Source organism: Pan paniscus, chromosome 16, assembly GCF_029289425.2.
Source record: "Pan paniscus chromosome 16, NHGRI_mPanPan1-v2.0_pri, whole genome shotgun sequence".
NCBI lineage: Eukaryota > Metazoa > Chordata > Mammalia > Primates > Hominidae > Pan > Pan paniscus.
In genome coordinates this window covers 53,419,640-53,435,024 of record NC_073265.2, presented here as the reverse complement: position 1 = coordinate 53,435,024, position 15,385 = coordinate 53,419,640, and the positions used below count along the sequence as shown (strand labels likewise).

Genomic DNA, 15,385 nt, shown 5'->3' with positions numbered 1-15,385 from the left:
GGGTCTTGTTTTCTGAAGCAGACAACGTATTTATAGTGATATTGTACCTAAGTAGTCTCATGAGCCCCCAGGTAGCTTAATACAAGCCAGAACACTCTTATACCTCTAAATGTAAGTTAATGAGATGCCACTGAGACCTGCATTCTTCCACCTTCCAGATGTACTTTGTATTGTTGTCTTTCCTGCCTATTCCCCTGGTGTCCTGCCCATCTTTTTTATTTATTTATTTTTTGAGACAGGGTCTCTCTCTGTTGCCAAAGCTGGAGTGCAGTGGCACGATCATGGCTAACTGCAGCCTCTATTCCCCAAGCTCAAGTGATCCTCCTGCCTCAGTCTCCCAAAGTCATGAAATTACAGGCATGAACCACCGTGCCCAGCCCTGCCAGTCTATTTGATGAACTCATTTTACCTTCAAGAAGTCCTTTCTAGCCAGGTGTGGTGGTTCATGCCTGTAATCTTAGCACTTTGGGAGGCTGAGGCAGGAGGATCACTTGAGTCTAGGGGTTTGAGACCAGCCTGGGCAACTTAATGAGACCCCAACTCTATAAAAAAATTAAAAATTAGCTGGGCATGGTGGTATGCACCTGTAGTCCTAGGTACTTGGAAGGTTCAGGCTGCAGTGAGCTATGGTCATGTCACTGTACTCCAATCTGGGGGACAGGTGCGACCCTGTCTCACACACACACACACAAAAGTTTTTGGCCAGGTGCAGTGGCTCACACGTGTAATCCCAGCACTTTGGGAAGCTGAGGCAGGAGGATCACAAGGTCAAGAGATTGAGACCATCCTGGCCAACATGGTGAAACCCCGTCTCTACTAAAAATATAAAAATTAGCTGGGTGTGGTGGCATGCGTCTGTAGTCCCAGCTACTCAGGAGGCTGAGGCAGGAGAATCGCTTGAACCCAGGAGGCAGGGGTTGTGGTGAGTCGAGATTGTGCCACCGCACTCCATCCTGGCGACAGAGCGAGACTCCATCTCAAAAAAAAAAAAAAAAAAGAAAATTTTTGCTTGGAAAACCAGGGCTTGAGGATTCCTACCCAATACATCAAAAGTAAATGAGGATGACTTGACTGTCTTTTGTTGAGCCCCTGCTAACTGTAGGCAGCTTCAGAGCTCTTCTCCCAGCTTGTGTAAGGCACTGATATATAAGGGGGTGAGGGTTATGCTGGTTATGCCAGGAAAAGGCCATTTTAATAAGGAAACATGCTCCTATTCTCAGGGACTTTGGAGATATTAATGGTACTCACAGTTTTTTGATTTCCATACAAAATTACATTATCTTAAATAAACAATATGTTACTCCCACCCTCTGGGCTCTCAACTGGCTGCACTTTGGAGTCATTTGGGGCATGGTAGAAAATACAAATGTCTGAGTCTGGCCTCAGGCATTCTGATTTAATTTATTGAAATGTGGCCTGAGCATCAGGAATTTTAAAAGTTCAGGTCATTCTAACATGTAGCCAATGTTGAGAACCACTGTACCAAGCGTGGTCTGATCCAAACATTGTCAGAGCTTGAAGGATGGCCGTACCTGTTCCCAGCTCCCACCCCATTCTCAATTCACCTTTGTGGCTATTACTTTGAAGGCTAGAAGTTTAGCTTTGGATTTAATAGTATACTTTGAATGCAGTAATCAAATGGGCTTTAGTTTTATGTTATGCCCTATACAGGTTTATCTTTTGAACCCATTCATCTCATCTCATTTTGGTAAATGTGTATACTAATTGTGTATGTGAGTGTGGTATTTGTGTTCTGTGTGTAAGATATGGGCTCATTCACACAGAGATTTCAATCTGGTATATTCTGTATTGGTATAATCTAACCTCTAGAATGTAAGGAGAGTTTAAAGTCTTGTCATTTAGCAAAAAGGACAAATGTGCCTCTTTGCCACCAGCTTCAGGTTTGGACCTTCTAAAAGATGTAGAAAGCATAGGGGAGAAATTATATTTGACCAGATGTCATCCCGAAGCTCATGGCTTAGGGCATTTAGTGATTTCATGGGCTATCAATCCATCTTGCCCAGAGAACTGTCAGGGCCCAGCCATGTGTTATTTTTCTTGGCCTTTGTGTGTGGGGGCAAGGAAAGGGTAGCCCTGTGTCCACCTGGTTGATCATTTTCATGGGAAGAAGTCACAGCTAGAGAAGCACTAGGTGTTCCAAACAGCCCCTCATTGCACGCAGCTGTGATGCCATTTGTTCATGCAGCCTGCTTGTGGGGTAGAAGGGGATGATGCTTATATTGAGACACACCTCAGTACTGGGGAGACCATGTGAAACCTTCACTTTCAGGCTTTTGATTTTGGGTTCCTCACCCAGCTTGTTTAGTGTAAAGGTGGAAAGAAATAACAGGGTCTTAGGTTTTGTTCTGTGTACAAAACGAACATGTGAATTCCCTTTTTCTCTAGCTCCAGGACATATGTCCTTGTTTACGGTTTAAAGGGTGGTGAGGGCAGGCAGCTTTTTGGTTGATTTTTGTTACAGTAAGAATACAGGAATTTTTGGTTATCCAGACTTTAGCTATAATTTAACAAATGTGAACCTCATTTCTCCTGAGCATTAACAAGAGTAGAATTTAGGTCCTTCTCTGGTAGTTATACCTTAATACAGAGCAGTAACCCTCCTCCCTCTGATTCATCTTCTAATAAGATAAAGTAAGTGTCGCTTAAACCTTTTCTCCCTCTCTAGAGGAAGAGCTAACTGCTAGCTGCTTTGATCAGGCATGTTGGACTTGCACAAAGGCTAGGGACTTTCTTTTTCCCTCAGAATATTTGAGAGGCTAGCTTAATATTGCACAGTAAGACTTCATATGGGAACCAAAATGGTTCACCCTTGGTGCTTGATTGAGTTCTTACAGGCAGGGTCATTTGCTCTTTCCCCTGCTGCCTTCCTAGAAGTTGCCCAGGAAAGCCCACCCTGGAGCTCCCACCAACTCTTTCTGTTTTGCCTTACCCCTGAGATCCAGCTCCCACCTTGATGCTTCTGTCAGGCTCCTGTCCGAACCCTCCACTTTAACGTGGGGACCAAGTGGCCTGGGCCTACTCACCCTACCTTGACAGAAGAAGAAACTAAACACAGACACATACTGCATGTTTGCATGGCTCACAGGGAGTCGCTTCCATTTCACCTCTGTGGACTAATATCTCTCTCTTTCTCTCTCTTCCTTTCTGTGTTTTTCTCTTTATATACTCTGTAGCTGCCTGAAAATGCTCAACCTGTGGTGAGTCCCTCTCTCCAGTCCATTGCCAGGGGAGTGGACCAGACTAGGCTGGGACTGGCAAAGCCAAACAAAATGCCTTAGGAACATTAAATAGCTTCCATAGGACTCCTTGTGCCATAACCACCCTGACTGGGGATCTAGATCCATAAGGTGGGGATGGGGCAGGCCTGTACCCAGGAATTAATCTATTCCTTCTTTCAAACCCACCTTATCGCTGTCTCCTCCTGCCATAACAGTATCCCACAGTATCCAAAATTATCTATTTTTAGCTGAGTAAATTTTCTCCCAAATTAATACAACCAGATATGGAGAGGGACAGAGGTAAAAGGGCAAGATTACTGTATCAGTTTTTATGTAGCAGTTGTGTTTACTCACAGCCGCAAGGATAGTGAGTTGTTGCTGGATAATCTCACATTCTGCAATGTGGTCTCTAACCTGGAAATTGGCTGCTTTAGGAAAATCTGACTTTTTGATTCAGCTGGCTCTTCCCTCTGTAGAGTAGCAATCTCAAAAAAGGGGGAGCTCCTTCAGGGAGAGGTGGATGTTTTGTTGTTGTTGTTCTGAGAGTTGTTTTGTTTTTGTTTATTGTCTTTTTCTTTATTCCTATGTGAGAGTTTAGTAGGCCAAGGACTGACTCAGCTAATTGATGTATTGGAGCCTGTCTTTTCCACTCCTGGAAAAGGTTCCTGGAATGTATTTTTAGGAATAACATGGAGTTTATGGAAGGAGAAGCCCTCAAGAATCCATGTGTGGTGAGGAACATTCTTGCTACAAGACATAGCCCCTTCCCCTGCTCTCTTGCCTGTGACCTTCCAGGTACTCCTGAACTTGTTGGTCTGTTGCAGTCTGGAATTTTAACTCTCCCACATTGTCCGCACGCATAAAGTCATGCTCTATATGGAGGTAACAGCCTGCTAGTTTCATGACTGCCATGTTTCTATTTGTCTTCAGTGACTGGGTTGGGCACTGGTTTCTGAACCCTAACTATCTAAGCCAGATTGCCTACAGGGGCTTCCTCAGGGACAGGAATGTATTAAAGAAAACAACTGGGTTTTGTGGAGGTCAGATTTATAGTCTTAGGGGATCAAAGAATACCTTTGGCTATTTGTTTTGCAAACATGTGTCTGTGTAATCCGACATTGTGGTGGTCTATTTTTTCCTGTGAGGTGTCAGTCACATGATCCTTACTGCAGATACTTGAGGGCCTGCTATATGCTTATCCAACCCTGTGCTTGGAACTCTAGTGGGGTGTGGGGGTGGGGGGTTACAAAATTTGCCCCCAAGAGCTTGGGTACCATCTAGCTGAAGAGATCAGACATACACATGAAAGGATAAGGAGTTCTGCAGGACATTGAGATTATTGCCCTTGAGAGGCTGAGGGGCCAAGAGGTCACCATGGACAGGATGGTCAAAGAAGTCCTTGTAAACACTGTAGGACTTGAGTTAAGTATTAGAAGAAAGGAAGAATGTACACATATGGCAGAGAAAAGGAACATAGCAAGGGAATAGCTGAAGAGAGAGGGCCAGGACATAGTAAGAATGCCATATGGAAAAGGTAGTGGGTCAGAGGCCTGGGGTAAGAGCACTAGATGGCTTGAGAGTAGGGAGATTTGGATCGATTTTGACTCCAGCATGTTGAGAACTTCTTGTCATCTAAACAGTCAAAGAATCAACTGAAAGGAAACCTAAGCCATGAGGGGTCCACCACCTGCCTTCATTCTCTTCTGAGAGGAACACATCTGAAAGTCAATCAGTGGACTTGGTCTAGAGTCTGACCCAGTTTAATAGATCCTGTTGCTAGTAGTCACCACAGACACCAAAGAGTTGAAGAACAGATTGTGGGGCCTGCTTTCTTGTAGGTAGAATCATTAAAAGCCTTTGCCACTGCTGAAGCTTTAACTACAATAACTAGCAAAGATAAATCCAGGGCTCTAAATTTGAAATATTCCAACTCCTTTGAACCATAGCTCACACTCCCTTTTAGTTAGGTGGGTTCAGCATTGCACATCCAGTTATGATATGCTTGTAAGCAGGCATTAATTCTTATGGCTTGCCTTGGAGGAGGTAAAAGAGAAGTCATTGTACAGTTTGAAATGGACCTAAACAGTATTGTAAACTTTTTTTATTGCTTTCTTAAAAACACAAAATCATCATCTTAGCATCCTCCAAAAAGATTAAGAATAGAAGTTGACTTAAAAGTTAGTAATACCTCTGAAAATCATGATTCAGAAGAAAAGAGGTAAGTCTATTGAAATAGAGATTTAATTTGCCTCTTTTATTATTAATTTCAGGACATTCAACTTGGAAAATGTCCATTTCTAAAGCATTATGTATAGAAAAACACTATTTGGGCCAGGCATAGTGGCTTACACCTGTAATCCCAGCACTTTGGGAGGCCGAGGCAGGTGGATCATTGGAGGTCAGGAGTTCCAGACCAGCCCGGCCAACATGGTGAAACCCCGTCTCTACTAAAAATACAAAAATTAGCCAGGTGTGCTGGTGGGCACCAGCTACTCAGGAGGCTGAGGCAGGAGAATCACTTGAGCCCTGTAGGTGGAGGTTGCAGTGAGCAGAGATGGCGCCATTGCACTCCAGCCTGAGCGACAGAGTGAGACTCAGTCTCAAAAAAAAAAAAAAAAAAAAGAAAAGAAAAGAAAGAAAAACATCAAAAAACACCATTTGTTCTTGAATTCTTATCCAGGGTTTCCACTGAGGATTATTTTTAACAATCAAAAATGTTGGTCACTTTTATTTAAAAGAATTTAGTTTCCAAATACATATGATACTTTGCTTAGTGATTATATTTGCACCCATTAATAGTACCTCACAAATGTCATTGATACTTTCAGAGAAAATCTTTCCAAAGACCCTCTTAAGAAAGTCCTATTTCTAAAATTTTCATGTTTGATTCATTCAGATATGATTAAAGCCCATCATGGTCTGTGTAAATGTTTCTGCATTCTTAGAAACTTTCTCCAGTTTTTTATAACTAGTCCATTGGATGTAGGAATACCAAAGAGTCTGACTAAAAAGAGAGGGAATCTTGGCTACAATGGAATACCTAGGGGTATGGGAAGTAAGTAATAGTCTTTATTTCCATATGAATATTGCTGGCTTTACACCTGCAATAATTAGGCAAGAGACTCAAAGATAGTTTTTTCAGAAAAGTTTTCTTTCAAGGATCTAGCAAGTCTGAGCTATGCTTCCAACTTTACTGCCCTCCATCATCCGGCATCTTTGACTCATCCACCACCTTCTGTCCCTTTCATTCTCATTCCCCATGTGTCAGCTCCCCAGAAAGGACATATCTTGTGCACCTTGCCACAGCACTCACCACCTGCTTCTGGACTGCCTGAGCAAGAGTGATACTTCCTGTTCTAAAGACAGGAGTGAGGAGGGGGGATACTCAGACTTAGGGATGTGCCAGAACTGTGGCTAGTCCCCAGGAAGCAGAACTTGGAGGACTCATAAAGGAGCCAATCCCACCTCCATCCTAAACAAGGCCAGTTCATAAACCCCATCTGGCACAGCAGCAGTCTCAGGAAGCTAAATTGGGGAGTGCCCTGTACCTCACTCCCTAAATTGGGGAGTGAGAGCATCCTGATGGTCAGCTCTTGGGCTGTGACAGTGGTCCCCTCCAAATGAAAAGGGGAGCTGTACTGATGTCAGGAGATGTGGCTCACCGTCATTATTAGAGTCAGGGCCTCTCCTGCCTACTTCGGTGGGTGAGGACAGAGAGGGGGATGGAGAGAATCCTTAATCCTTCATTGGTAACATCCTGAGATCCTCCTAGAGTTCCAGACATCATACTTATCATGGGATTTGTTTGCCTTATTTTAGCCTCCCTGCCCTCTGGCCAGTGAGTTGCATTAAATAATTGTGCCCTCAGTATCAAGGAGTAGACAATGTAGACTATTTTTATGCAGCCCTGAGGACCCCCAGTCATGACTCTTGATAAGGTGAGGCATCTGGGTTGGGTGCTAAACTATGAGCCTTCTTCACCCTCCTTCCAGTAATGCCTATTTCAGCCCTGCCTAGCCTGCACCATCTTGATAATTAGGTAGGATGACTGCAGATTGAAATCAAGCAGCTATTTCCTTTGGCTTTTCTGGCAGACACTGCCCACTGCCTCCAGTGCGTGCACTGTAGATGGTGGGTGGTCCCTATGGGTGGGTGCTAGGGGGAAAATTCCACCCCTGCAGTAAGCAGAAGCAGGCAGAAGTCTGCTGGAAGCTGCAGGCCTCCCGCACTGACTTGCAATGTTCCTTGTGCTCCAGGTGCTGCTGTTTCTTTAAGAGGAAAAGGAAGAAGACTGCTCAGCGCCACAAGTGACCAGTGCCTCCCAGGAGTCCTCAGGCCCTGGGGACTCTGACTCAATTGTACCTGCAGCTCCTGCCATTTCTCATTGGAAGGGACTCCTCTTTGGGGGAGGGTGGATATCCAAACCAAAAAGAAGAAAACAGATGCCCCCAGAAGGGGCCAGTGCGGGCAGCCAGGGCCTAGTGGGTCATTGGCCATCTCCTCCTGCCTAAGGCTCTGAGCAGGTCCCAGAGCTGCTGTTCCTCCACTGCTTGCCCATAGGGCTGCCTGGTTGACTCTCCTTCCCATTGTTTACAGTGAAGGTGTCATTCACAAAAACTCAAGGACTACTATTCTCCTTCTTCCCCTTAGTTTACTCCTGGTTTTTACCCCACCCTCAACCCTCTCCAGCATAAAACCTAGTGAGCTAAAGGCTTTGTCTGCAGAAGGAGATCAAGAGGCTGGGAGTAAGGCCAAGAAGGTAGGAGGAAAATGGCAGACCTGGGCTGGAGAAGAACCTTCTCCGTATCCCAGGTGTGCCTGGCAGTATGGTTTCCTCTTCCTCTGTGCCTGTGCAGCATTCATCCCAGCTGGCCTTGGGGTTCAGGTTCCTTCTTCCCTCCCTCCTATGAAGTTACACTGTAGGACACAAGCTGTGAGCAATCTGCAGTCTACTGTCCCTGTGTGTTGGCGTTCTTAGCTTTTTTGACAAACTCTTTTCTCCAGGTAGTAGGACAATGAAAATTGTTCTAAGCAAAGGAAAGAAAACTGACTTTGTTGCACTTTTAGTTTTTTTTAAAAAAACAAAAACAAAAACATGGCAGATGCATATTGTGTCTGATTATATTGGGGGTTTTACTTTTACCTGTTTTGAGGGGGATGGGGCCGGCCAAGCCATTCAGAGAGAACATGGGTCCAGAGGACATTCTCAGTGGAAAGAGTTTGATCTGCAGCACCCAGAAGAGAAGCCAAACTCAGTGTCATTCTGAGTGAACACTCAGGTTGGCAAGAAAACATACTTGAATTTTCATTCATCTTCTCAGCAGCTGAAGAATGTCCCTACCAGAGCATCTTGACCTAATCAGCTTACAGTTTGAAAACCTAGCTCTCCAGAACATGAGATGAGCCAGCCGAGCCAGACTGTGACCAGGAAACAGCTCATCCCAGAGAAGGAGATGCTTAACAAAAAAAAAAATTGAAATTGTTTCCTATGCTGCCAGGGACTTCCAACTAGATAGCCATGTGACGTCCTGGTGACTTGGGGGAAAAATTAGTGATGAAACAGCCACCACCATATTGCCATTAGTGGAAAAAAAGAGGACAGTGAACCTGCCTTCCACCTGCCAGAGGGACCTCAGGGTGTGGCATTATAGGGCCAGGAAAAGAAAATCGGTGTATCCTATCTGCCCCAATAGCTGAGCTGTAGCATTTGGGCTGGCCTGCCTTATCAGAAACCAAGCTTATGAAGATCTTCTCCCAGCAGGTCCATAGCAGTAGGCTTAGGATGCAGTATATGGGGCCGCATTTAAAAGGAGGGAAAGATTGTTTGGTGCTGGAACATTCCAGGGAAAAGGAGACTGGAATGAAAGGTCTGAAATTATCTTCTCAATTGGACTCCTTCCAGAAAGGTGGCCGTGCCTCTAAGCATGTTTTTCCCAGTATGCCCTAGGCCTCCCCCCATGGTGTTTTCATATGAGGTACTACTGTGAAGGATCTTGGTTCCTCATTCACTGTTTGACAAGTCTTTCATGTGTGGAGTTACTCTTCTCATGCCCAATTTTCATTTGAGTTTAGTGGCTTAACCAAACAATGACTCCTCATTCCAGCGGTGACAGAAGAGAAAGGGTCATTTACATCAGGAAAGAGGTCTTGTATCTGGGAGTAGAGAGCTAACCATGGAGCACAGTGGCTGGTGGGTGACTTAGTCTGATGGTTTGTGGACCATAGAAGTCTTCACCTCTGGTTTGAGGTGCAGGGCTGTCTTTTGGACTGGAGGGTGTGGGGATATTTTCTGATAGTTGCCATTTCTTGAAAAATTCCCTTGATGTACCTTACACAGAGCAGAAATAACATTAACATGGATCAGAGGTACTGGGCTTCATCTGTTCCATTGGACCTTGGCTAGGGAATATCATTTCACTGGCATCAAACCTGCTTAGCTTATGAAAAGATGGTAATATGTCATTTCTATAAATGTTTCTATATATGAAACATAGAGTGGCAGGGAGATACAATATCACACCCCTTCCCCACAAGGACTGTGAATATTGGGATTTATGTCCTTGCCATTACCTAGTGGTTACAGCCCTATCACTAAAATTTACATAGTTTCTCAGTTGGGATTTGGGCATTGCTATCTTACTGTATAGAAAGTTTAACTTTTCCTCACCCCTGTATAGAAAATGCCTTGCCTCTCAAGAGAGGGCAGAGGGGGGCCAGGTGCAGTGGCTCACGCCTGTAATCCCAGCAGTTTGGGAGGCCAAGGCAAGTGGATCATGTGAGGTCAAGAGTTCGAGACCAGCCTGGCCAACATGGTGAAACCCCGTCTCTACAAAAAATACAAAAATTAGCTGGGCGTGGTGGCATGCTCCCGTAGTCCCAGCTACTCGGGAGGCTGAGGCAGGAGAATCACTTGAGCCTGGGAGGCAGAAGTTGCAGTGAGCCGAGATCGCACCACTGCACTCCAGCCTGGGCAACAGAGTGAGACTCTGTCTAAAAAGAAAAAAAAAAAGGGCAGAGGGAAATGGTGGGAATGCCTGGAGCATCCTGGCACTCTATACTCTACTGAGTGCCTCACTTCAGCCCCTCACCCTGCTTCCACACAGAAACACACAAAAGCAAAGGCACTGACCAGCTTGGCTGCAGGGCAAGCTGCCTTGCAGCTGGATTTGCGACTTTTTTTTTGTCTTAAAATTTTTACTGGATCAGTTGTAGGGGACTGTACTTCCTAAGACACTGTTCTCACCTTCCAACCTCACAAATCTCTTACTAGATATCTGGTTTTCATAACAAAGGTAAAGAATCCCAGGTCCCTTTAGCATGCAGAGTAATGGTGATCCCTCCAGGGCCATTGGCGCTTCAAAGTGGTCCCAGACCTGGGAGATTCTGGTGGGATCTTCCTTAAAAATAAGCAAAAAACCTGAGTACCCTAGATGCAATTGGCCATTTGTTTCAGCCCCATCAGCAAATCAGGGCTCCCTCCTCAACCCTACTGCTACAGTTCCTTAGCTGTATACCTCAGCCAGATCCTTGGGGTTAGGGCATGCACTCGCTGACTGTCCCCACCCATCCACTTGCTCTGTAGTTTCTGAGCTTTCTCCATTTCACAAGTATGGTGCCTAACGATCTTTTTCTTTAGGATTGATGCAATTGTTTTTCCTGAAAGCTAACTCAGCATCTATTCATAAAAACCCTTAATAGTATACATTAGGAGTTTTCCCAAGCTCTACAGTCCCTCAGACATTGCATCCTAAACAGATTTGAGGCACACAGGCCAAGACTCCACCAAGGCATAAATGGTCCCCCCTACTCCCTTTTGACCAGGGTATCACTTGTGTCTCTGCAGTAAGAGTTGGTCAAGTTGCTCTATGCACCTTGGTGCTTTCCAGAGATCTCACTCCAGACTGCCCCCAAGGGTGGATAGAGTATCCTGACAGCCAGTGTGCACTCATGACTGCCTTAATTAACATTCTTCTGCTATTATGGAGCCTGTCCAGCAGTAAACAGGGTCTTGGAAGGTACAAGATTAGCTTCCAGTTAAAATCCCATTTTATATTGGAATGCATGAGCTACAGATGACAGCAGAGATCCTGAGGTTTCTAGACATGTTGATTGTCTCTTTTTTCTAAATGAACTCCAAGTACTTAGAAAACAGTCCCTGTCCATCAGCCAGAAAAGGTGACCATCACCCCTAAAGTAATTTCCAAACTTAGTTCAGTGGGAAGATATGCTGGTAGTGCATATTCAGTGTTGATTTTCAGTGCTAGTAACCACTTTTAATGCCAGAAATATGTAACAATGATAATGTAACGTCAAAGTGGTTACTAAAGATTATAGCCTTAACTTTTTTATGTAAAAGATAAAATCCATTCCTCCTCCCAGTGAGCAAGCATGGCTTGCATTTCTCAAAAATGAGAACTTCCATGGCAGCCAAGAAAACGTCTTCTCAGAGGAACTTTCGTTTGATGCATCTCCCAAGCCCACATGCCTCCTGTGTCCCAGCCACCTCTTCCATTTCACATTTAAACCAGCTCTCCATTCCCATTGAGTTGCCCTAACAACATTGTCTCCAGTGTCAGAACCATATTAAGGTTCGTTTCTCAGATTGGGAGCCTGCAACACCATACAGCCAACATTGCCTTTGCCACGCCACTGCCACCATTGCCCTATGGTGGGCAGATGAATTCCAGAAACCCTCAGGGAGCCAGGATAATTAGGCAACCCATCTGAATTGGCCACGTAAGTGACAGGCACTTATCTCTCGGGTTCTTGCTTTTGCAGACTCCAGGGAAGTCCTGTCTAGAGGTCGATGGCAGAGGCTCCTAGTCTTTCCCATGAGGGGTTGATAGGAATCAAATTGGGATTCCTTTGGCTTTGGGTTTTGTTTTTTTGTTGTTGTTTTTGGTTTTCAGTTTGTTTTTTGGTGTATGGGGGGTGATTTTGTTTCTGAATAAGAAAAAGAAGAGGCAACCATGGCCCTTACGTGGGTTTATAAAGTTTTGAGCAATGTTTTAGCCACAAGTAAGGAATCTTGAAAGTCTTTTATCCAGCAAGCAGTCTTAAAAATGTTTTTCCTAACTCCTTTTGCAAGTGACTAAGTACAAAAAAATAGTTTTCTCATTGTATTCAAAATAGTGAGTAGGTTCCCTGGATAATACACAGTGGTAGTTGACATATTTTCTCAAAACACAACCAGAAAACCCACTTCCAGTATTTGTAAATCACCTTTCAAGGGAAAAAGTGAACACGTATTCCTTGTATTTCTAGTTTGATTACCAAACCTGATGTTACAAAGAAACCTCCGTTCTGTATACAGAATTTCTTTTATTTTTCTTCTTTTACTCCTCACAATCACTTTCCCAGTGCCATCACCATCTATAAGGTCTCAGAGCAGAGGATTATTCATGGTAATAAGTGGGGGTGTGGTGCAGCCATTCCAGTAACACCCACAAGAGGACAGCTGTTCTGAATGTCCCCACCCACCCCTCTTTCAGTACAGGTGAGACATTTTCAGTTCATGAGCTCCAGACCAAATCCCAGGCCAGCCCTTGCACCAAAAGCCTTTTTTAGAAGGCTTATCAGTCTATTAGGAATGTCTCAGGAAAGATGAGCCATTTCTTTGGGGAGAAATATATTTACAGATGGAAGTGTGTGATTGCGTGTCTGTGTGTGTGTGTGGTGTGTGTGCGCATGTGAGTGCGTGTGTTCATCTGTGTGCATTTCACTTCCATAAAGACCCAGCCCAAGCTGCTGGGAACCATGTGTTCCTGAGTATTCTCAGAGGTAAACAAGTGACAAGTGAGCTTCTGAAATTAGTGTCTCAGCAAGCTGGCTTTAGGAATGAGCCCCATTTTATCAAGCAGAGAAAAAAAATAACAGCAGAAAAGATAAAGATAAACCAAAAATATATACCCCCCAATGGAAAATAATGTTGATTCAGCAATTCCCATAGGATGTATTACATGCTCTAATTTATTATATTATTATTTATCTGTCTTTGATCTTTGCCCATTGTACTCTTAAAAAGATGTTGGGATGTTGATTGCGATTTTTAAACAACTAGCTAATGTATAAATCAGCAGTGGAAATCAGTTTTAATGTGTGGATGTGTCTGATTATTGTTAAATGCCTTTTTTTACTTTTTTTTTTTTTTTAGATGTATAATGTTTCATAAACCCTGGCACTGGTCACAAAGCTCAGCTGTGAAAATGAAATTTGTAGTATTTTTAGACATGAATGTCAATTTCAAGTGTATTTGAAATGGTTCCTCCAGGAGAGATATTTGTGCACCATTAGGAAAATCTTCTCTGCAGAGGAAGTAGCCTTCTTTGGAGAAAATGGAAAATGGGTTCTGATATGTGATCTCAGAGTAGCCCATTTCCTAGGGCACCATGGAAAACACAAATGTGATCTTTAAGTATACCTCTTCCCCAGTTTGGGGAGGAAAGGACTCAGTTTGCACCCTTTTTGTATGTAAAATAAAATGTCTTACCTTTCTTGGCTACTTCTGCTTGTTTGGTTGGTTGATTGGTTTGTCTGTTTTTAATCTCCCTCGGCTCATTTGTAATTAACAATCTAGCTAGGACTAACTTTGATGCGATTCAAGACTCCTGTGAACAAAAATAAATGCCTGATAATTTGGCATTCTTGTTTCATTCCTTGGATTAAATATTGTCTTCTCCTGTGAGTCACTTCAAAAATAAATATTGCTGTCTCTCTTCGAGTGCTGAAGAAGAAAATTATTTTTTAATTAAAAAAATAAATATTGGCCAGGCGCAGTGGCTCTCACCTGTAATCCCAGCAACTCCAGGAGGCCAAGGCGGGTGGATCATTTGAGGTCAGGAGTTCGAGGCCAGCCTGGCCAACATGGTGAAACCCTGTCTTTACTAAAAATACAAAATTAGTTGGGCGTGGTGGTGCACACCTGTAATCCCAGCTACTCAGGAGGCTGAGGCAGGCCAATTGCTTGAATCCAGGAGGTGGAGTTTGCAATGAGCCAAGATCGCACCACTGTACTCCAGCATGGACGTCAGAGCAAGACTCCGTCTCAAATAAATAAATATTCCTGGAAGAATTTGGACATTATCACTCATACGTTAGTTCCTGGGTCCCTGTTGTTCTCAGGTGGTAGAACACAGGAAATCAGGATCTGCTCTGTGGAACAACTTTAGTAGCTTTATAATTCTCCTCTACAAATGCGGAATATGTGTCCAGACAGAAGATGGAACTATGATGAGCAATGTAAAACCATACTGCATATGTAGCCAACAGAACAACTGTCAATCTGGGCATGATTGACTCCTTCCAGTTTGTTACTATTTAATTACTTTTTCACAGGCAGGTAGCAGCGGAAGAATCATGAGAGAAAAGTTTCACATTGAGAGCATTTTATCCATCAACCTGATTTCTTTTGAAAGTGGGAGTGGGAGAAAGGCTGCTGTGATGCCATTTTAGCCTTAGCTCCTCATGTGCAGGAGGCTACTTGGGTTTTTTGAGTGTTTCTTTGTTTTTGAGACAGGGTGGAGTGCAGTTTCACGATCACAGTACTGCAGCCTTGACCTTCTGGGCTCAGGTGATTCCCCCACCTCAGCCTCTGGGGTAGCTGCGACTACAGATGCGCACCACCACGCCCTGCTAATTTTTGTATTTTTTGTAGAGACAGGTTTCACCATGTTGCCCAGGCTCAAACTCCTGGACTCAAGTCATCTGCCTGCCACAGCCTCTCAAAGTGCTGGGATTACAGGTATGAGCTACTGTGCCCAGCTGGAGGCTACTTTGAAAACATGATTTAGTAAACATTTTTCTCTGGCTGTGGCAGCCTGAGACCAGTGAGTGAAGAAAGAGGCTTAACAAAATAGGAGAAAAAAAAAAAAAAAGATGAGAGATGGATCTGGAAGATCATCTTTGTCAGTATAACAATGTTTAAAACTTCCTCCTGATTGGGGTTGTCTGAATTGAGGTGCAAGGATGGGAAATAAGAGAACTGTCTTGAAGCTCTACAACCTGTGTAAGGCCGCTGTAATGAACAACAAAGTTAATGCCAGTGGCCTTGCATAACTTCAGTCTCAGGTCAGCGCCTCATGAAGACTACATTGCATAATTTATGTAAATGGAGCCCTGCCTATAATCTGTGCTGTGACGACCTGGAA

The 15,385-nt window shown here is 44.0% G+C and overlaps 1 protein-coding gene across 16 annotated transcripts in view; it reads left to right on the top strand.

Annotated features, from left to right (window-relative positions):
- Positions 1 to 15,218, top strand: part of CSNK1G1 (casein kinase 1 gamma 1) — a 207,738-nt gene extending 192,520 nt beyond the window's left edge. For 13 of the 16 annotated variants that reach the window (XM_055098296.2, XM_055098291.2, XM_055098307.2 and 10 more), the window contains one exon: positions 7,496 to 15,218. In XM_055098296.2, the coding sequence (XP_054954271.1) occupies positions 7,496 to 7,550 (55 nt within the window). In that variant the 3' untranslated portion in view covers positions 7,551 to 15,218. Of the gene's footprint in view, positions 1 to 3,194; positions 3,219 to 7,495 lie in introns of all 16 variants that reach the window. The other 3 variants (XM_008953273.4, XM_008953278.4, XM_055098286.2) reach the window with 2 other exon arrangements.
- The last annotated feature ends 167 nt before the right edge of the window (positions 15,219 to 15,385 follow it).